Genomic DNA, 24119 nt, shown 5'->3' on the forward strand with positions numbered 1-24119 from the left:
CTACACGGCATGCATTGTAGTCTTCAGCGGATTCACACAGACCGTAGGTGGCTCCGCGCGTTCATTTTTGAACGGAGTGACGCTATTGACGCGAGCTTTGCGCAGAGGCAGTATCATGGCCACTAGGTCTATCCGAGGCGCGTTTATTGCTAGTTGAAAACTTTACCCAATACCCCGCCAGGACGACTTGCAAGATAGTCAGCAATGGCAATTTTTGACAGTCTCTAAGAGGAATTGTGTCACTGATTAGAATTAGTTTCACTTTCAGCTTCTAGTCTCGAGTGCGGCTGCTCTGGCTTTTACACTGAGTTGCTGCATGCTCACCAGACAGACAAGACTACACCTCTACTTTCATGAAAAAAAAGGATAACTTATTGACTAAAACATCTCCAATAAATGTACACATGCTCGAAGTGTAACTGGCCAATTAGCTGCTATAGCTGAATGTTTCCCCAGTTTCTCCATGCTGCTGGAACCTTCCCCTCTTTCCATATTCTATTAAATATATCTAACACTTTATTGAGCATCAGAAATGTATTTCAGCTTAATGTAACATACTTCATCCTGGCCTGGAGACATGTGAGCAGTAGGGTGAATATGGGTAAACTGGGACACTTTCTGAAAATGTACCTTCAACATCATTTTTGATTATGACCCAAATGTCTTAGCCTAACATATGATACCATTCTAAATAGCTTAAGACCTCTACTATACTATGAAACACGTGTAAGTTAAAATAAAGTTATATCAACTAAAGTTATATAGCACTCCCTAACTCCCTAACTGTCTGTGTGCTTCCCATTATGTACAGTATATGAGTATATTTGTAATACCAGTCATCAAGAGATTGTTACTTTGACTACCGCGTTATGTGGAGATAGCAGTGGTGGTCCGTCAGGACCTTCAAGGCCTTCTCTGCTGGCCTAAACATCATCAGAAAATAAATGTAATAAAATACATTTAATTTTAATATTTTCTTTTCATAAATATGTATTAAATTATTCCCCATAGTCCATTATCTTCATTTCATAGCTTCCAGCGTTGTAAATTTATGTTAGAGCTTTCATCCAATCATATTTCAGCTATCATGTGTTGTCACGCTCCAAGAAATATTTCCCGAGAACAGAAATCTTCCCTGAGGCCTTCAGAATTCACATTGAAGGCCCGTGTACATCTGATTGGTTATCACAACTGGCTGTTTCAGTTCATTTAAGTTGAATGAACTGAAACAGACAGTTGTGACAACCAATCAGATTTCGAGTTGGCGACATTGGGCCTTCTAGAAGGCCCGGAAGATTTCTTTCCTCGCGTTGAACGTGACACGTAAACGTCCTTTGATTGGATACTGAGGCAGACCGGTGCAGTGCTTCAGTGCTCAGTTTAGCTGGCTAACGCGAAAACGACGTACATCGGGTTCAATGCTTATTATGCTAGTTGTTTCAATTGGTAAGACTAAATATAATTACATTAACCAACTCAAATAAACTAGTTTACACCAACTTGATAATTCCAGTTTTTGATACAATTACAACGCCATTTTCAAGACGGAACTTTCAAGAAAAACTGGATATCGTGAGGATGGGAAGTTTAATGAAACTGCTTTGCAGGTGGGACAATGCGATGTTTAGTGGACAAACTTGTTAAAGCTCACATAGGCTACTTTCGGTGGACAGAATAAAACTTTGTAGACTAATCCCTGAAAATCGCCTTTTATTTTTAAGTTGTGACAGTAATATCCAAGCGATCATATAACTGAGAGTTTACTACTCTTAATGTATTGTTAATACGGGTGTATTGATTTTAAATGCTCCGGAAATATTAATAAAGTCTGTTGTACTCGACTATGTTAAGGTGATGCAAGGCTCACTTATACTGCCTTTCTGTATAAATATAATGGTTCGAGAGCCATGGCGTCGTAATGATGGTATTAGGAGGTGGATTCACTCAGTTTAACATCGTGTAGGACATCGCTGAAGGCCTAGTCGTGAAATGCACGGACCGCCACTGGGAGATAGCCTAGTTCCCGATGTTCAGTTTGTGTTGTACAGGAAAGAGAAACTTCTTTAACTGACTGAAACCACGTGATGATACCACAAACTGTTGTGGTCGTGCCTTTCTCTAAAATGTACTGGTGGAAAGGAAGTACGATGATTCATGTAGTGTGATCGTGAGTAGGTTTACCTCTTGAAAGGAGAGTTCCTCCCACTGATCCAACATAGCCCCGCCTGTAGCGTACGTGTTGCTCCATTATACATTATAGGAGTCGGACCATTATGCAACACTGTATTAACATGAGATGGGGGACTGATAAACAGCTGGGCTACAAATAATAACACCTCTTCCATGTTCAGGCCAGGGGTGGACTGGGGGGGAAAAGTGGCCCGGGAGTTACTGTCAGATGCCAAATGCAACTGATGAGAGTGAACCGTCTGATGAGGATGAACCTGTAATACCTGCAGTGTTGCGTCTGATCGCATTTTATTTCATTCTACTGTCTATGCCGTGCGTGAGAGCGCCGAAGTTGCGTAGAGGCAGAGAGCGGTATTGCAGACAGATAGAGACTTTAAAAAAGTATAGCTCTCAACATATTGAAAAAAAGTTCATTTTTTGGAGCTGTGAATTTTTTTTTTTGAATTATAAACTATGAACTGAACTAGTGGTATAACCGTGGTTAGTTTGTACAATTGCAAGAGACACATCATTTTGTGTACGCAAGAACAATCCAAGGCCTAGTAAATAAAAGTTTGGCCAATATTTTGAAATGTGTTCATTTACAAGGTAAAGTTGTACACTTCTATCAAAGGTTAAACAATTGCTCAACAGTTGATAATGTCTTGTTTTTCAGGATGACCACAAGAGCTAGAATTTCTCTCTAAGATAGCCTCAGAATGTACCATTTAAGCTTCAATTTTTCAAATGCTTCACTCCGTGGAAGGGGTAACCCCCCTTCCACACCATCCCCCGCCTGGGCCGTGTCGCTCCCTCGGCTTGGCGCGGGGTGTCCTCCCTGATACTATTTTTTTTCTAGAAAAACCCCCTGATATCATATTATATGTAGTATTTTCAGATTTTGTAAATGATAAATTTGTTTAATCCATGTTCTTGCACTTGAATTAAAATTGACTTGACTTGAGAGGATTCATGTTCATTTACAATGTTTTGTGAGGTTTTGTTTCAACATTAAATGGATGAATTCCCAGTAGATTTATAGGTATCATGAGTATGAAGTTGCACTTCCACCAATGCACTTGTCCTCTGCATTTACCCTAAGTGGTAGCCATGGGACCAACTCTAATTCTGAGGTGCCTTGGTCAAGATCAATGACAGGACTATCTGACACGTAATATATCCATAGCATGCATGTTGTTTTACAGTAATAGAATATAATAATTATGTTTGTGCTTAAACAATAATCAAAATATAAGTCACCATTTTAATCTCCTGCATGCCCCCGGACCCCCTAGCAGGATCACAGATCCACCATCCCCCCTGGCTTTTTTTTACAACTTGACCACTGCCCATACACTTAACGTTATTTTGGTTGATTACAAATAAATTACATCATATATGCTTGTTTTTTAAAAACATTTGGATCCACCAATTTGCCTGGATGGACACATGGAATAAAATGATACTGGCTATTGTAACACTCCAAGGTAGGTATAGTTTGCAAGATGAATAGTAGATGAATAGTATCAGATCAGATCAGATGGTTATCAGATCAGATGTTTATACGTATAACGCAAGTTATGTCCATAACTATGGATCTATGAGACCGAACGATGACCGTCACCACGGTCTACACCATGAATGATACCTCTTCTCGTTACCTATCTCGAGACCATAATACCAAAAGGGTCATGTGAGTGACCGGGGCTGACCCCGCAGCATAAAGCACGTCCGGGGACACGCCCCCTTTCTCTTGCCTGGAACGCCTCAGCCTGCCCCGAGCGACAAGAGATGGTGACGGTCATCGTTCGGTCTCATAGATCCATAGTTATGGACATAACTTGCGATCTATTTCGACCTCACTCAGACCGTCACCACGGTCTACACCATGGATGACTCATACCATCAAGGTCGCGAGGGACAAGGAACTACGCCTCTACAACCTCCTCGCCACAGAAAGCACCGCTTCGCTCAGTGGAGCTGGTGCTGCCATATTGACCCTATAAAAACGCGCAAAAGTGCAAGGTGCACTCCATGAGGCAGCTGCGCAGATTTCCGCTACGGAAACCCCTCTAAGAGCAGCCCAAGAGGTGGCCATACTTCTCGTCGAGTGTGCCACCAAGTTACCAGGAACAGGCAGACTTAGACTGCCATAGGCCTGTGCGATGGTGTCAACCACCTAGTGTGACAGGCGCTGCTTGGACACAGGATTGCCCCGTTTGGCGCCGCCATAACAGACAAACAGCTGTGAATGGGTGTGCCTCAGAGACTGCGTACGTGCCACATAGGTTCTTAGCGCCCTTATCGGGCACAGACTCCCCAAGTTCTCCCCAGGTAGGGCGGGTTCTGGGTGGAAAGAGCTGACCTCAATCACCTGATTCACCGTCTGCGAGTTCACGACTTTAGGGAGAAAGGATGGGTTCGGCCACAGTGACACCCCAGTGAAGTCGGCCTTCCACCGAAGACACGGCTCACTGACGGACAGAGCATGAAGCTCGCTGACCCTCTTAGCGGAACAAATCGCAAGGAGAAACACTGTTTTTTGTGTAAGAAACTTAAGGTCAGCCTGGTCTAGTGGCTCGTAGGGGGCCAGAGCCAGTGAGTGCAGCACAGTGGCCAGGTCCCATGATGGAGCTCTCAACGCCCTGCCTGGCCGCAGGCGGCGTGCCCCCTTGATAAATTGAGAGACCAGGGGATGTTTCCCAACCGTCTGTCCATCGACCGGCTGGTGACCGGAAGAAATGGCTGCTGCATAAACTTTAACAGTACTGGACGCTCTTCCCAAGTCCAGAAGTGACTGAAGGAAGCCCAAAATGCTGTGCACGGAACACGTCACTGGGTCTACCTGTTTGATGTTACACCAGTCCAAGAATGCGCCCCACTTCTGGCTGTAGCAAACCTGCGTAGAGGGAGCCCTGGCACTCCTTAGGGTGTGCATAATTGCCTCCCCTAGCCCCTGCGGGAGGGGCTGAGGAGTGGCCACGCCCACAGCTGGAGAGGTGCTGGATTGGGGTGCCAGATCTGACCACCTGCCTGAGACAGGAGGTCTGCCCTGACTGGAAGGGGCCATGGCTGCCCCTGAACCAGACGGAGGAGAGCGGGGAACCACCATCTCCCTGGCCACTTGGGAGCTATCAGCAGGACCTTGTAATGGCCTGTGAGGACCTTGTGGAGGACATAGGGGATCAGGGGAAGAGGAGGGAAAGCATAAAGCTGGCACAGCGGCCAGTCTTGGGACAGAGCATCCTGGCCCAGAGGTGCCCATTGGTCCCTCATGGAGAACCACCTGTCGCAGTGAGTCGTCTCTGACGACGCAAACAGGTCGACACGAGCTCTGCTGAACTGAGACCACAGTTGCGCTACCACACTCGGGTGCAGTCTCCACTCGCCCGGGAGAGGGCCAGTCCTGGACAGGAGGTCTGCCGCTCGGTTCTGCACCCCCGGAATGTACACTGCTCTCAGGGATGCCAGACGGGTAAAGGCCCACACCAGAAGTTTCCAGGCTACCTGGAGGCTGCGCAGGGACCTGGTGCCCCCTTGGTGATTTATGTGGTACACCGTGGAGGAGTTGTCCGATCTCACTAGGACATGTCTGCCCCGGATAAGGGGGAGAAGTTCCATGAGGGCAAGATGGGCTGCCCTCAGCTCCAGCACGTTTATGTGCTCGCCACTCCAGCGGGAATCCCATGTACCCCGCACTGTCCTGCCTTCCCAAACTGCACCCCAACCGGTTTGGGAAGCGTCTGTCGTCACAACCGCCCTGCGGGATGGGATGTTCCCCAGTGGGGCCCCATGACCTAGGAGGGCCATGTCTCTCCAAGGACGTAGTGCGTGCCTGAATGGCCTTGTGACCTTGAGTTTCACCCGCCGGTCTCGCAGGGGATGAAGGTTGAACGCATTCAACCACCTCTGCAACGGCCGAGCTCTGAGGAGGCCTAGTGGGACCACTGCAGCTGCCGCCGACATAGTACCCAGCAACCTCTGATACTCCACCAGCTCCAGACGCCTGCCAAGACGGAACCGGCTCACCAGCGCTAGGAGCTTGGACACCCTCTGTGGGGTTAGCGAGGCCCGCATTGTGACAGAGTTTAGTTGCAGTCCCACAAACGTTATGTTCTGTGTGGGACGGAGGTTGCTTTTCTCCAGGTTCACCCTGAACCCTAGGCTCTGTACATGCTGGATGACACTGTCTGTGTCTTTCAGGACTTGGGCGCGATCTGGGGCGCAGATTAACCAATCGTCCAAGTAAGGCAGGATCTTCACGCCTGATGTCTGGAGGGGGGACAAGGCTGCTGCCACCACCCTTGTAAAAACTCTTGGCGAGAGAGACAGGCCGAAGGGCAGAACCCTGAACTGGTAAGCCTGTCCACGGAAAGCAAACCTTAGGAAAGGTCTGTGGAGTGGGCAAATCGGCACGTGAAAGTACGCGTCCTTCAAGTCGAGGGACGTGAACCACTCCCCGTCTTCGACGGACATTAAAATTTGCTGTGTGGTCAGCATTTTGAATGGCAGCGCTTTTACGAACCTGTTTAGACGCCTTAGGTCTAGGATCGGGCGCAGACCTCCGTCCTTTTTCGGAACTATAAAATACTTGGAATAAAACCCAGCGCGCTGTCTGTCGGAGTTTACCCTCTCGACAGCTTCCTTCTCCAGAAGGGTTAAAATCTCTCCATTTAAAACTTCTGCCTGAACTGGGTCTTTGACCACGGTCATCAGAACACCAGAGAAGGGAGGGGGGCGCCGCCGAAATTGAATCCTGTAGCCGTTCGCCACTGTAGCCAGCACCCATTGGTCTGACACGCTCTCTACCCAGCTGCTCAGGCATAGCTGGGAAACGGCTAAGGCAGGCGGCTTCACACCGCTAGGAGGCTCTACCCCGAGAGCCTGCAGCCTTGGGGGGTTGCTGCTTCTGGGGTGATGCCCTGGGGAAAAAACGCCGCTGGTGTGCCGGCTGCCGCTGTGGGGGTCTTCCGCCCCTAGGGACGGCAGGCTCCACGAACTGTCCCCTGCCAGTGCCGCTAGCACGGGACTGAAAAGGTGTAGGGTAAGGGCCTCTGTGCCGGTATGACGTAGCGGCCGCCCTGCCAAAGGTCAGACGAACTGACTCTCTCGTTTGTCGTGACTGCTCAGCCGAGTCGAAGACACCCTGAGAGTCGGGATGGAACACTTTCCCCGGCATCACTGCCATCTTGATCAGGTCCTTCCTCACACTCTCTGGAAGGGAGGTCTGTGCCAGCCAGATCTGCCTGCGTGCCAACACCGCTGAGGACATGGCAGCGCCAATGTCCCTGGTGAGCTGGGAGTGGGTGATGAGCGCAGAATCCACCAGCGACATGGTGTCCTGATCCTCTGGATTAACAGTCTTCCTGATCGCTGCCAACAAGATGGCCAGCGCATTACCAGAGCGTGCCGCCCGTGCAGTCGCATTGTAGGAACGGCACACAAGGGTGTCCGTCTTATGGCACTCCCTGACTGGGCACCTGGGGTCAGCAGTCACCCGAGCTGGGCCAAGAGATGTCAGGGCCGCTATCTCCCGCTCGACTGGTGGCATGTCCGTCAGGCCTGAGCCTACCTCAAGCTGGTCTTTAGTCAACCTGCGACACCCAGGGTTAAACTGCGGTGGGGCCGTTGGATTATTCCATGACCTCTTAAGCATCTGCAAGTAATCCGGCGCCGCCGGGACAGAGATGACAGGCTGGGACTTGGAAATGCCAGCCCAGACCCCCTGGGCTGGAGCCTGGGCTTCAACCGGCGCACTCAGACCCACAACCCTTGCCGCAGAGAGGACCCTTGACAGGACATCTGTGGCTGAAAACTCGCCCTCTCCTGTGCTCTCATGAGTAGAGCCCGCACCCGCCAGCGAAGACGTGTGCCTCTCCTGCTCAGTCACTACACTAGTGTCAAGCAGAGATTCCTGTGCATACAAAGACAAAATGTCCTCTTGCTCAGCACTCTCACCCTGATATGAGGGCAACTCCTCGTGAGAGGGTTCACACAGAGCGACGGAGCCACTACCTGTGGTAACGTGCGCTTCCACCTTACCCAGCCTCTCTGAGAGGCCCTTTATGGCAGCCAAGATCTCAAGATGAGCTTGCTCCTGGGTTACGGGGTCACTTACGCGTTGCCTCTTGGAAGACTTAGCCGCGCTGCGTGCCAGTTCACCCCCAGCAGAACGTGCGCTTGTGCGCCTCTTTTGCGCTCCAGTACCCTTCCTGCCCCCTCTGACTGAGGGAGATGGGGAAGACGCTCTCGGGGTTTTAGCCTGCCCTAACCTCTCTGCTCTCAGCGCCCGCTCGTCCAAAGGGAGATCCAGAGCGGCCACGCATGGGTTCTCAACATCCTCAGTCACATGTGCTATCCCCAGGCAGATGGGGCATTCTCTATGGCCATCACGAGGGTCCATAGGTGCCGAGCAGGACCAGCAGGCATGGGAAGCCATCTCAAGGCTATGCTAAGAGCACACTGCAAGCAAGTGCCTTATCAAGGTAAGCAAGTAGGTAGACTTACCGAGTGCGAACACCCTGCTAATGCAACAGAACCCCACTAAACACCCACTGCACGCGGACGCACTGTTTGGGCCACCAAAACAGGAGGACTTATTGTGTGCGGACACACAGCCTAGACACGACACACCACGCCCAAATGGGTAGAAAACAAGACTAACTGTGCACGGATGCACTGCTTTGTGAAGCACTGTTTAGGGCTGAGAACAGAACACACTGCCTATGAAGACAACAAAAAAGGCCTACTGTGAATAATAATAATAATATTCCTGTTGAGACTAACAACCTGTATACTTACGCAACTGACTGACAGGAGAATGGCTAACTGCTGGAAAAACAATACAATCTAGCTGTGTGCGGACACACTGCTCAGTTAGAAGAAAGCAACTACCGTCTCCCAGAGACTACTACATATAAACAAAATCAGCTTAAAATGAAAAATAAAGCTTCTTTACCCAGCAGTAGACTGGCGACAGTGAAGGCTGACCATGCGCGGACGCACTGCTTAACCAAACAAAAGAAACAGGCTCACCGAGTGGGCACGATAATACGTTAGCAAACAGCAAGGTTTACTGTGCCCGAACGCACTGCTTAATTAACAAAGAAACAGGCTCACCGAGTGGGCACGATAATACGCTAGCAAACAGCAAGGCTTACTGTGCGCGAACGCACTGCCTAATTAACAAAGAAACAGGCTCACCGAGTGGGCACGATAATACGCTAGCAAACAGCAAGGCTTACTGTGCGCGAACGCACCGCTTAAACAAACGAAAAACGCAGGCTCTTAAGAAGTGTTGAGCACAACTACGGCCTAGCAAACAAAGTTTTACTGTGCACGAATACACTACTTACCGCACGAGGGAAGTCAACAAACAATTCCCACTGCCCAACTCTGACAATACAATAAGATACGGACTTACCACACAATCCACAGGGACACTAGGCGCCTGCCGCGAAGGAACGGATTGATCTATCGTGGAGTCCAAACAGCCAAGGGAAATTTCCTTAACACACTTACCGGTCCGAGATGAGGCGAGAAAGGCAAGAGAAAGGGGGCGTGTCCCCGGACGTGCTTTATGCTGCGGGGTCAGCCCCGGTCACTCACATGACCCTTTTGGTATTATGGTCTCGAGATAGGTAACGAGAAGAGGTATCATTCATGGTGTAGACCGTGGTGACGGTCTGAGTGAGGTCGAAATAGATCTACAAAGCCTATTGGTTAGTGCACTCAAAGCGTATTAGATAAATATACTTGAAATTAGTGCTGTCAAACTCTTACAATACTTAATCGCAATTTTTTTGTCTATTATAAATGTCCCTTCATTTATTTTGTATCCATTTATCCATGTTTTATTTCCAGAATCATCTATCTAGATAACATAATTAACATTGTTTATAATGTAAGTGTTGTGAAACGCAAGCTTTACTTGGCCAATTCAACACCTTTAGATAACATATTAACAATCTAGATAACATATTAACATTGTTTATAATGTAAGTGTTGGTGTAACACAGTGATTTTAGCATAACAAACTAGCTGGTTAACTTATTTGACACAAGTTACAGTATTATAAATGATAAGATTGCCCTATTTACAACTACCACCATGGATAGCTTGCTCATCGATTGTAAGTAAGTGACTACGGCTAACATGTTAAAATAGATAATCTCGATGTTGACAACAGCTTGCTTATTTTACCAGATCATAACGGTCTCAATTTAAGACATACCGTTAGCTAGGCTTGCTGTAGGGAACGTTATCTCATCTGTGAATAGCAAGCTAACATTTTGGCAAGGTCAACGCCACATCTTACCTTATCACTGTCACCAGTCAGTGGTTTTCCAAATAAAATGTAGGCTAGAGTAATTGACATTTAATAACACCTAAAACTAAATCAGACTGACAGAAGAGATTGACAGAGGCAGCAGCAAGCTGTGCCTCATTCGTGTTAAGGGCTAGGGCTGATTGCACACGTCAATACGGTTGCGTGCCCTGGCTGGGCGTGTTGCGTGTATGTATGCAAATCCAAATGTAAGAATCCCAGAATCCTCTACCCCAATCGGCACAGTTGAGAACACTTCGGCTGTGTAAGAACCAATTTTCAGGTGTTCATTAATAATGTAGAGATATGTTCTTACGTTGAACTTCCGAAGTCCGTAAAACACATTTAAGAAGTAATGTAAAAAAAAAAAAAAAAATCGAAAAATAGTCACCATAGGTGTGAAGACAGATTGCAAGTAGGCGTATAAACTTCAGTCAGTGCTCATCTTTATTAGAATTTTTTAGCGAAAACTAGATTAGTGGTGTCTTCAGAAACTTTGATATATTGTACTGATATGCGGGCGAGTGGGCCTGATGGCGGTGGGCCGGTTGATGATGATGATGGGCCGGTGTTTTGGGCCATCGACCCACCGGGGATTTCCCCGGTATTCCCGATGGCCAGTCCGCCCCTGGTTCAGGCATTACCGTGCCATGCATGAGAGCAAAAAGGCTGGAGCTGGACTTTGCCAAGGTAGGCCATGTTTTTTTATTTTTTTATTTGTGTGCACTTTCATTTTTTGTTTTTCTATTGTGTTCATAGCCTATTTTTTGTTTTGTTTTGTTTTACTGTTTTGCCTCCCTGTTTACTCCAGTGGGAAAAACTAATCACTGCCCTGCTGACCAGTTGTTCAAAAGCACTCTCACTGCCCTCTGTTCTACAAAAGCACCCACCAGTTATTCAAAAGCACTTAAACTGCCCACTGTTCTGATGTCTGGCCAAAAATGAACGTTTCAAATATCATTATGGAAGTAGGATAAATACTTAAAATGAACCGATTCATTTTTCCACCATACTTCTGGGTGTACCGCATGTTATTGTAGCAGGCCTTTGCGCATCGTGTATTGAACAAATTCACTGTCCCGATAAACTTTCAAACACAAGCGCCTTGAGTATTGTTTTGGCGCTTTATAAATACAATTTAATTGCAGGTGACCCTAGAGTGCATTCGAAGCCTACAGAAAATGAACCACTTTTCAACACACTTGGCTGGAAAGCTTTATTTTTTCTGGAAAGCTTTATTTCGACACCACTAACCCATACCTAAATAAAGCGGTGATGCCACCCCTCAACTCTCCCTAGTGCCACTGCTCCAATTGCCCCCTGACCATGAAAGGGGGGAGCCCCCATCCTCTCGCACCCCAGTTCATTCTCTCATAGAGAAAATCTCGTAGATCTAATTTGTGAAAGTATAGTGCACTACACGCCATGCATCGTCGTCTTCAGCAGATTCACACAGGCAGTTTGATTTTCCGCGCGTGTTCAATTCAGGGCCAATCAGAATAAGTTTCACTTTCAGCTTCAGGTCTCATCACGTCCAACAGTTTGTGTGATTGTCGCTATTCTGGCCACTGAGTTGCTGCATGTTTCACCAGACAGACAAGACTACACCTCTACTTTCCATGAAAAAAGGACAACCTATTGACCTAAAGTCTTTCCATCAATTTACACATGATGGATGTAAGTGTAATTGGCCTATAATTAGCTGCTATTACTGGATCTTCCCCAGGCTTGAATATGGGGATAACCACTTAATGTGTCCATGCTGCTGGAACCTTCCCCTCTTTCCATATTCTATTCAATAATATTTAACACTTTATTGAGCACTACATCAGATATGTATTTCAGCATAATGTAACATACTTCATCCTGGCCTGGAGACCGCAGCAGTACTAAATGGAACACGTTTAAGTTCAAATAAAGTTTTATCTTTATCCATAGCACTCCCAAAACTCTTTGTTTCTCACTGCCATTCCCCACTGCCTCATAAGTGCTTGTCTATGTGCCCCCAAAGTTAGATGAGCCTTTATGGGCCTTTGCAGATGCAGTCTTCAACATCTCAACATCAACTTCTGTCACAAAGCTTCTTATTTTAAACACCTCCATCATCTCCACCATACCTCCTTCTCCTGTATACGGTCACCTACTGTATTTGTGTGCAACGCTCTCTCCAGCACTCACCTTTCTGCAGCCTTAAAGGTGTTTTGTAAACACCCCAGGTGTATGGGTGCCGTGAGAGGGGACAGATACTACATACATCATCATGCAGGTTTGGGGACTAAGACGATCTTCTCCCATGGGACCCAAAATCAATAGCGCTGGCCTTGCCCAGGGGTCCTAAGCAGGCTTGAAGTCATACGCCTCATTTACTCAGTAGTGTTTGCCAGGCATTGCACGCAATGTTTCTGTGTACTGATGTGTTAGTCACAGAGTATCAGAGCCACAGTATGCTGTATATGTCTCCACATGTTCATTCAGCATATCCTGTTAAGTGACTTGCTGGACAGGTTTATTCCTGTGAATGAAAAGTGCGTTAAAAATAAAATAAATTATTATTATTATTATTATTATTATTATTAGGTTGTGTTTTCAGTTTGACTATTCTCTGAAATACAGGGACTTCACTATGAGCTGAATGTCAGGGCTTCAAGTTCAGCACGTGGCTGAAACACAAAAGGACCTTTCTCTCCGACTGTATCTGTATCTCTACCACACAAACAGGTTAAAATAAATCATCCTCAGTACCACAGCACTGTTCTGGTATTTGCGTCACTCTGCACTCATTATCATGTAATTCAGATCTTTTGAAAATACACCTATCCAGGTGTCCATTTACTTTGTCATGAGTGTCACATCAGCAAGTCTTCAGCAAGTCTTCCACTGTTTTCCAGTGTTTGACTCAACAACAAAGCTTCTCAAAATGGTGTCAGGCTTGTGGATGTGACACGCCACGCTGACCAAATGCTGCTTATCGACACGCTCAGTGCAAAGCACTTTCAGCTAAAAACACCCCAAAACAGAAGCAACTTTATCTGACCAATCTGTTATCTTTATCTTATCTGACTGTCACATATTAACTGACTCTTGTTAACCTGTTTTCCTGCCTCTACTGTATATGCTTTCATTTAACTAACTTGTGTGTGCATCCATTAGGCAATTTATTTCTACAAAATGGCTGAAAACTGTCCAGGGCCTGAAATCGCTTGCAACTTTTAAATAAAAAAGCAGATTGTTGCTCTCACAATGTGAAGCAGGGAGGCACTGTTCCAGGCTCAAACTGACCATTGAAGGGACTGGTTAGTTGCATTAATTCCAACTTATTTATACCTAGTATAAATATATTACTTTTATTGGCATTTAAACATTTCTTGGTGAGGGCTCTTTGTTCAGACCTGGGGAAGGAGGTGAGAACTCCCTTCCCCCCAGGTTTGGGCAAAAGTGTCTGCAGCCATGGCCTATTTTGAATAGCTGGTAACACCCCTTAACCATTATGTATATAAGAGCCTGTTCTCTAAGGAGTAGGTTAGATAAGCTAAGGTGAAACACTGTGAGTGAGTGTGTGACTTCAGCCTCTGTCTCACAATGTGTGGCCGCCATTGTTAAGAATAAACCTGGATCATCACTGACAAATCCATGACTGAGTCTTCCAATATATGGTAGTAAACTAATTACCATCAGATGGAGGTTCTGGACCGAGAGATAAATTCTTGGATTTCGCTGAGATTTCAGCTCTGCTGTAAGAGTCCTACAACTGCCTGGTTTTGACACAACACATGGTAAGTACTTAGATTAAATTGCTTACCTAACCTTAGGAATAATAGGATAGCAAGTGCCTGTGCAGTATCACAGAAGATTTTTGGGTGCGGTAACGCTCAAGGGTAGCCACTGTCAACCGCTGTCTGAGTTGATGGGTTGACATGCTACAATGTATTGCTGTCTGTCTCAGATGTTAGGTCCAAAGGGATTATATGTGTTGTGAACAAAAACGGGTGTTGTGAAAACAGGACACAGCATTATTTTAAATTTAAGTTAATTTGTACATTGTTACATTAAATTGTGGAAACTCAGTGCTTGGATTTGACCAGTCATGTTTCAAGACATAGGATTCTCTAAATCCAGATTTCAAAATGCGTTTGAGAAGGTCAGATTTTAAGACTGCTAGATTTTAGACTGTAACTTCTCACAGAAAGTTACAGACAACTTTCACACATTTCACTTAATTCACACGTCAGGTCCAGCCTTGACTGAGACCCTCAATAGCCCATCAGGCTTAAGTGACCACACCCAAGCCACATAGCAAGACTAATTATTTTTATGCAAGACATTATTTTCTTAACCCATTGTATGAAGTGTAAAACATTTTTACCAACAATTGTAAGAATATTTTTGGTAATTTTTTTTTTTTTTTTTTGGGGACAGTCTTCATCCTGCATATACAGTAGGTGTTTAAGATAACTACACATTCCCTGAGTAATGATCTTACAGCAACAAAAGTGCTGTAACATCAAAAGGGGGAGGAGCTGAGGCTTAGCTTCAGAGCGATTTAGATCCTACAAGTCATACATATCATAAATAAGATGATAACTGCAGAATTTATTTTATCTAAACAGGTTTAAGCTTCTGAATGTCTGACCTCATCAAAAGGATGCCAGGGACATTGATTTAATTGAATGCCTTGGATGGTTTGGCATTTCACTGGTCCCTGAAGTCTGGATGAAAAACTGAATCTTATGAGACCATCTTTGAAACTAACTTGTAAACTGTAACTTACTTCTTTCCTTTCTCTAGGCGTGAACATAAGTCCCTGCAATAAGCAAATGAATGTGTGTGTGTGTCTGTCTGCCGACCGGCTGTATGAGTGAATTACCATGACTTCTCACTAACTCTTTTCATGGTCAGCTTTCATATGCAAACCGGAATATTTGGCCTCCTGTCCTTAGGAAAGCTGGGCACATCTAACCCAAGTTAAAATCATTATATGAAGTGTTACAATTAAGAACAATTGCAAGCATATCCCTGAGTAATGATCTTTTTGTTTTTTTGTGTGTCTTTTAAGCAGGTCTTAGTTGCTGAATTCTGACCCTAACAAAATGACGCCAGGGGCGCTGAATTAATGAAATGCCTTATATGGTTTGGCATTTCACTGGCCCCTGAAATCTGGATGAAATAAGGGTTTTTATGACATAATGCTTTAACTAAACTTGTAAACTGTAACTGGAACTTTAAATAACTTATTTTCTTTTAGGAATGGAAACATTGTCTCCTGAGCAAGCGAATTAATCTGTGTATGTGTGAATGGGCTGGCCAGCCATAAAATGAATGAAGTTACAGAACTGTTAACCCCAAATGTGACCACTGCTTTTGTTTTCAGGTGAAATTGTTTGATTAACTTTCAAATATTCAACGTCTTGCTCTAAAGGATATCTGTGAATTTTTTTTTAATGACATTTGCTAACACTGTTTCTTCCTGAAAACCTGCTTTTGTCTGAGATTAACCGCAAGGGCGCCACATACATTAACATCCAATGGCGAATCTGGGCGCAGACATACCGTCAACAGCTTTTCACACCCAATACCAAATGTCTATTGTCTAATGTGTGGAGTATGCTAAGAGGCTTCCTGCCTCATGTAAGTGTTGTCCAGTATTATCTCCCCCAAAAATCTCGTTACAGGATATGGAGATTAGCGGATGAAGGACAACTGCACCATTCAACCCAGATCAACCCCTCTGGAAGAAACCATCAGACGGGACAGCCAACACCTTATTCAGCCTCGTCACGATGACAACAAGGAAAGGAGATGTCAAAAGGGGGACATTTGAACCCAAATCAACCCATCTGGAGGAACAAAACCATTGGACCATCAGACGGGACAGCCATCACCTTCAACCATCAAAGAAGATCCACATCTCTTGACCAAAAGGAACCACTCAAAGACGATCAACACCTCTCACCCTGAAGGAATCACTCAAGAGCCATCTCCTGATATGCTAAGGAGTGAATAGGCTGGACGACCCCATATGGAGCAAAGAATGGAGACACTCACACAAGACACACACACACACAAGGACACTCGCACACACACACGGAAAAACACAAGGACACTCGCACACACACACGGAAAATCACAAGACACCACACACGCACACACACATACACACACACACACACACACACACAGACTCACACACACACGGACACTTGACTCAAGACACACACACACACACACGGACACTTGATTACAAGGACACTAAAGCGTATTACCCTTCAACCGACATTATAATAAAGAATTTCTACATGACATGTACCACTAAGTAACCAGAAAGGAAATGTTTTAAAATGTTGTAAATCTTCTGTCTTTTGTTTAATCCTAAACATTTTTGTTTTGTTAGTTTATTTTAGTTTAGGATTCATGTGATTTGATTTTTAAGCTTTTGGTTCACTTTTTAATTTTATTTCCCTGCTGGCTACAATGTACTGTACATGTATTTATTACTGCTGAGAATACTATGCCCCATTTGTGAGACAGAGATTGAACAAAGCCACTCACACAAGGAAAAGAAGAAAATATAGTTAATATCTAATGTTATGTTTAAGACATTCTGTCTTAAAAAGGGGGAATGAAGGGACTGGTTAGTTGCATTAATTCCAACTTATTTATACCTAGTATAAATATATTACTTTTATTGGCATTTAAACATTTCTTGGTGAGGGCTCTTTGTTCAGACCTGGGGAAGGAGGTGAGAACTCCCTTCCCCCCAGGTTTGGGCAAAAGTGTCTGCAGCCATGGCCTATTTTGAATAGCTGGTAACACCCCTTAACCATTATGTATATAAGAGCCTGTTCTCTAAGGAGTAGGTTAGATAAGCTAAGGTGAAACACTGTGAGTGAGTGTGTGACTTCAGCCTCTGTCTCACAATGTGTGGCCGCCATTGTTAAGAATAAACCTGGATCATCACTGACAAATCCATGACTGAGTCTTCCAATATATGGTAGTAAACTAATTACCATCACCATGTAGATTTTTCTGGTTTCAAAAGAGACTTTCTTTCAGACCTTCTTCAATGTTTACTTACTGGCTTTAAACCCATTTAAAAGCTGCACTTGTTGCTGTAATTGGAGAGAAATGAAAAGCAGCCTGGTGACTTGTTTTGACCTGACAGGAACCAACGCAGACTGGGAACCCAACACTTCACTTCTGCATTGGGCATAGTGTTACATAAGGCTTGTCTCACGCCATCACTGACATGTTTGATACCAGTAAAACCCAATCAAGCTCAAACAGCTGAGAGCTGACCAGCATAATAAAAATGCTTTCCTATTCACTTCCTCTCTCAATTACAGGCAGTGCTGTATTATATATACTTATCACCAGACCATAAAGCATCAAATGTATTACCTCAATGACATTATTGACAAAGCAAAATGATTACTATTGGAAACACACTGTTGTTTTCACATTTTCCGGGGTAACTGTGTACAGTATATTATAATTCAGTGGAGGATAAAGTTATCGTGGCATTTAGGGCCCTTTTTTCATATGTGTAACGTTGTCGCTCAGTAATTCTCACAGTATTATAGGGAAAGCCAATACAAGAATGCCAGCTCAGTAAGATGCCCTTGGTTTCACTAGTACAGCACTCTACAGACTGATGTGTCAGAAAAGTAAAGCAACTCCAGTCCTCCAGGCACAGGTAGCCAGCAAGCACAGACAGAAAGGAAGAGTAAGGATCACAGGGTTAACCTGAGATGAACTAAACAACATGGTGTGTCTTTCTCATATTACTGTTCGGTGTCTTTGGGGGAAAGAAAAGCCATCTCCTTTTTCCTCTGTTTCGGTCTCAGCTGACCTCGATCTGATAGATGTACCTACCTTGAACAAGTTCTGCTCTAGGTATCCTCTTATGAGATATCGGGATCTTGCTCTATGTGTGATCATTTCATTAATTATTTTATCCTGCGCTTGAAGACGACTAAAAAAAGCTTTAGGAATTGAAATTGTTTCTGGTATTCACTTCCTGGTGAACAGCTGCTGTAGCCAAACACAATAGAGACCCAAAAAGACAGACCACGCTCCCCATACCTGCTCCTATTCCTGTGTTTACTGACAGGTGGAAAGTCCCACCCAGAGTCACTGGAACCTGCAGACAGCTTCCTGCATCCAACTCTGTTTAATGACATCTCTAAATTCATATCCATATGTGTTCGGTATGTGTTACATCATAGAAGTGCATCACAATCATGTTTCATAGTCAGTGTGGCATTCTCTGTCCATGAGGATTAAGACATGACAATTTGGAAATCATTATCATCATTTTGGAAATATTCATGGATTAAAGTCATGATGTCAGTCTCTTTAAGGTATGGATAGTGGAACACAAATAAAACTACACAAACTAGATAACTGTAATATGCTTGAGCCAGTTTCAAAATATACAATATAAGATTACAAAAAATGTCTTCAAACATTCTTTAACAGTCATGATTAACCACACATACACATAGACACACAGAGAAAGAGAGAGAGTTAGATAAATAGACAGAGACATTTTTTTTCCACAGTTGTTTTTTCTCCAAACTTTATTGTAATAAAGAAAGTTTTCATATTGCGGTTTTATTGACGAATTATTGACATAAGTGACAAAACGTAATTAACAAAGATCTGCAGAAAACCTCAGGAGGGAATAATTTAACTACAAGCTTTAACACATTCCAGCAGATGGTGCCAAAGCCACACTAGTGAAACTAGACACACCATAAACTCTCCAATCACAAAGACTGTATGAAAAATGTGTTTAAATAAACCTATTTGTGATTTCAGTTATCACCAGTGTTCAATACAGGACAAACATGGTAGTAAAGCATTGTTTTTCCTTTCTCTGTAAAAAAAACAAAAACCAAACAAAACAACTATATTTTGGTTGCAAGATTCATGCGAATGTCATTCACATTTCTAAAGCAAGTTTCGAAAAAAAAAGACAGAAAGCCATCTTGATCATAACCATCCCTGATATTCATGATTGATTTCTTGATAGATGTATTGATTGAATGTCAGTTCAGTGTGCTGTGACAGACCTGTAAGAATATAACACTCAAAGGATTAAATACCGTTTTCTTAATGTATAGGCACATCGAGAATCCATTCCATACAGTGATACAAAAGTAGCAAGTACTACTAAATTAAATTATATTATGTTATATCTATTATATTATTTCAATTATAAATAGAGGATAAGCCTTCCTTTCAGACTTCAGATTCTGACATAAGCTGTTAAATAAAAGTGTGGAATTGTCTCATATATACTGATGACTTACTCTAACCACTGGGTACCAAGATCCGCCCTGTTAGAAAAGAAATCATTCAAATTAGACCATCATACAACACACTTTGGTCACATGAAAAAATCTATGAAAAATAGTCCAGTTTACCAGCTTTTTATCCAATAACCAAATGAACTTCTGTTAACTTGTCTGTCATATGTTATCATATTCTATCCTGTCTGCTGGATGCATGTTGGTTGTTGGTCATGCACACTACAGACCTCTGGACTTTGTCTTGTAGTAGATGAACCCAGCAGCAGTGACGATTAAGCCCAGCACCAGTGCTGCAGCTCCAATGGCAATCTTATTCCTCTCAGGCTCAGGCATGGAGGGGTCTGTGAAAACGTCACGTCACGTCACACATGATGTGTGAGGTCACACAATGGCAGCACGTATGATCTGTGTCTGAATATAGAGACACTGGTACCAGAAGAGCATCTTGGCTCTATGGAAGCACTTTATATTTGTACAGCCTTACTTAAATAAAACTATGAAAAGCATGCATTAACTATAGGACTAATAGCAAATACTGTATATCGTGTGCAATACTAGGGCTAAAGCTACATGTAGCCTGCAGGTCGTCACATCTGCGTAGCTGCAGTTTTCATGCATATTATTATCTGCACCTGATACAGCATGAGAGTACAAGTGAGGTCTGCATCAGACAGGAGCCAGTGTTCTCACCCCAGGTGATCTCGAGAGGCTCCCTGAGGCTGGCGTGCTCCACCACACAGGAGATCTTCTCTCCAGCTTTGGGGGTGAACTCCAGGTGGGAGTGGGTCTGGTAGTACCAGTCTCCATCCGCCAGCTCCTCACTAGAAATCACATCACCAGCCACCTCCTGGCCATCTCTGTTCCAGGTCACCTTGATCATCTTTGGGTAGAAGCCGTACGCGCTGCACATCAGCAATGCAGGATGACCACCTGTGGGGGCCTTCCCCATAGTCAGTCTCACCACTGGCTCAACTGCAAGACATTATCCTTTGCATTATGTGTACACACAGGGAATGAAACAAGTGTTGTCTATCATTTGGTATTTTAAAAAAAGTTATAATTTAGAAATGTATTTGGATACTACTTAAGTTATTAAAGTGGATTCAGTGCATTGATGTTGTACATCGAATACATTGAGTAGAAACTCATGATCACTTTACATAACATTTATGCTGCACAGTTTGAGTGACATTAGGATTATAAATATATATATACAGTATATACAGCCGCGGAAAAAATTAAGAGACCACTTCAAAATTATCAGTTTCTCTGGTTTTACTATTTATTGGTATGTGTTAAAGTAAAATGTACATTTTTGTTTTATTCTATAACCTACTGGCAACATTCCTACCAAATTTCAAATAAAAATATTGTCATTTAGATCATTTATTTGCAGAAAAATGACAATTGGTCAAAATAGCAAAAAAGATGCAGTGTCTTCAGATCTCGAATAATGCAAAGAAAACAAGCTCATATTCATTTTTAAACTACACAATACTAATGCTTTAACTTAGGACGAGTTCAGAAATCAATATTTGGTGGAATAACCTTGATTTAAAATCACAACTTTCATGTGTCTTGGCATGCTCTCCACCAGTCTTTCACATTGCCGTTGGGTGACTTAATGCTACTCCTGGCGCAAGAATTCAAGCAGCTCGGCTTCTTTTCATGGCTTGTGACCATCCATCTTCCTCTTGATCACATTTCAGAGGTTTTTTATGGGATTCAGGTCTCGAAATTGGGCTGGCTGAGGTTTGTAAAAGACCATAAGGATTGAACCAAAGCGGACTGGAGGGTCTCCTAGTTCGTCTTCTCTGATGAGTCCAATTTTCAGCTTTGCCCAACACATGGTCGTCTGATGGTTAGACGGAGACCTGGAGAGGCCTACAAGCCACAGAGTCTTGCACCTACTGTGAAATTGGACTCATCAGAGAAGACGAACTAGGAGACCCTCCAGTCCGCTTTGGTTCAATCTTTATGGTCTTTTACAAACCTCAGCCAGGCAAAGTACAACGTTGTCCCGGAAGAAAAACTTGCTTCCTTTTGCTCTGACAATGTTCCCCAACTCTGAGAAGTGTTTTTTCCAGCAGGGCAATGCTCCATGCCACACAGCCAGGCCAGTAAAGGTGTGGATGGAGTATCACCAGATCAGGACCCTGTCATGGCCAGCCCAATTTCGAGACCTGAATCCCATAAAAAAACTCTGAAATGTGATCAAGAGGAAGATGGATGGTCACAAGCCATGAAAAGAAGCCGAGCTGCTTGAATTCTTGCGCCAGGAGTAGCATTAAGTCACCCAACGGCAATGTGAAAGGCTGGTGGAGAGCATGCCAAGACACCTGAAAGTTGTGATTTTAAATCAAGGTTATTCCACCAAATATTGATTTCTGAACTCTTCCTAAGTTAAAGCATTAGTATTGTGTAGTTTAAAAATGAATATGAGCTTGTTTTCTTTGCATTATTCGAGATCTGAAGACACTGCATCTTTTTTGCTATTTTGACCAATTGTCATTTTTCTGCAAATAAATGATCTAAATGACAATATTTTTATTTGAAATTTGGTAGGAATGTTGCCAGTAGGTTATAGAATAAAACAAAAATGTACATTTTACTTTAACACATACCAATAAATAGTAAAACCAGAGAAACGGATAATTTTGAAGTGGTCTCTTAATTTTTTCCGCGGCTGTATATAGAGAGAAAGAGAGAGATAGATATTGTACATTTTTTGGTCAAAATAAAAATTCCACCCCTACAAAAGTCATGATAAATGACAATTTTGCAATTTTCTCATTCATTAGATGCATCAGATACATAGACATACACAATGTAAATACATATACATGTATGCGTATAAAAATATATACACATTGTGATGGCCCAGCAGGTAAGCAGTGCCCCACATGGCTAAGTACAGCCAAACAAAGGCCATCAAGAGGCATGGTGTCTGATGGGCGGTACTACCCCAGGGGATTCTCGTAGGGAATTACTCCCCACCCAGGTGTCTCTGGTTGTCCCTCACAGTTGCACTGCATCAATCAGGCAATCAGGAGCCTTTTTAACCTCAACCAGAGGATTCAGAAGCGAGACTGTCTTGAGCTTCTGAGGAGTGTGAACCAGACGCCTATCAAGACAGTCTCAGGGTAAGAGGCCCGCGGCCTGCCTTTTATATTACTGAAGACGAATAATCGCTGTCTTTCTCTCTCTTGCCTTAGGAAGAGCCTGACGGAGCCCCTGATGCCAACTGCCAGACCGGTGAAGCTTTTTGAGTTACTTTTGTGCGCCCCCTCCCTTTTCCCCCTTCAGTTTGTAAATAAAATCCTAAGTTATATTCACCGCAACTCCTGTTTCTGACTGCTCTGTTCCACTTTGTGTACCCACTGTTTGCCCTTGCAAGCCCAGGCTCCCACAACATATATAAACTGTCATGAAGAATACTGAGTGCTGAGAAAATGTCTGAGAGCTGTTACCTCAATTTCATTGCAGTTGTGCAATGACAAATACATATATTCTATTCTATTCTTAATGTTTATAAATATATGTTTCTGTTCTTTCTAAGATATTTATGGTAGGTCTGGAGACAGTTTAACTAAAGATACCAAGAAATACATTTCCCCTTTAACCCAGTCTGATGAGCATGGTGTGTGTTAACTCCATTTGACTCTTTACTCACCTTTCTTTGTTAGTATGGCATTTATGAAAATCGGGGCATTGTTTTTGCAGAATATGTCCTTCTGAGACCTCGCCTGTGCCAGTAGTGCTGAATTGTTGTTCCGTAGCTCTGCATTATACACTCCATGCTCAGTGTATCCCACATACTTCCCCACAGTGCTGTTGAACCGTAAGTATTCAGCCTTGTTAAACCAGCTAGACCAAATGAACTCTGTATCACTCAGGCTGGAGCGGCACTGAAGCACATCATACTGGTAATATCCATTAAATCCATCTGAAGATGAAAACATCATTAGCAATCTATCTCTTCTGTAATATTATCAGCAGTCATTCTCACATTTGGTCAAATTACACATGAAGAGTTTCTGCTTATACGCCCCAACACTTTTTACATTGATATGACATTTTATTACAATGTATATGACATGTACTGTCAGTGTCTCATGTTGAGAGACTTTTAGGTAGAGGACATGTACAGTGAAAGTCTTTGAAAATACAAATCTTGCTATGAAAACGACTGATACTTTGTTGTATACGACTAAATGTAGGTGTGTACAGAAATAAACAGTATTGAACTTACCCAGTCCTAAAAGAGTGGAAAGAATGATCACCCCAGAAATCCAATGTTGTGATGAGGACAT

General features: G+C 43.7%; 1 protein-coding gene across 1 annotated transcript; it reads right to left on the reverse strand.

The window, feature by feature from the left end:
* Positions 1 to 19434: 19434 nt before the first annotated feature.
* LOC308360647 (H-2 class II histocompatibility antigen, I-E beta chain-like) lies at positions 19435 to 24119 on the reverse strand (the record flags this gene model as incomplete). Its single annotated transcript, XM_080832682.1, has 6 exons — positions 19435 to 19566; positions 19807 to 19833; positions 20034 to 20147; positions 20497 to 20778; positions 23480 to 23752; positions 24059 to 24119. 5 exons carry the CDS (start codon positions 24117 to 24119, stop codon positions 19808 to 19810), a joined length of 756 nt encoding a protein of 251 aa, XP_080688808.1. The 3' UTR covers positions 19435 to 19566; position 19807.

This window comes from Sprattus sprattus, assembly GCF_963457725.1.
Source record: "Sprattus sprattus genome assembly, chromosome: 2".
NCBI lineage: Eukaryota > Metazoa > Chordata > Actinopteri > Clupeiformes > Clupeidae > Sprattus > Sprattus sprattus.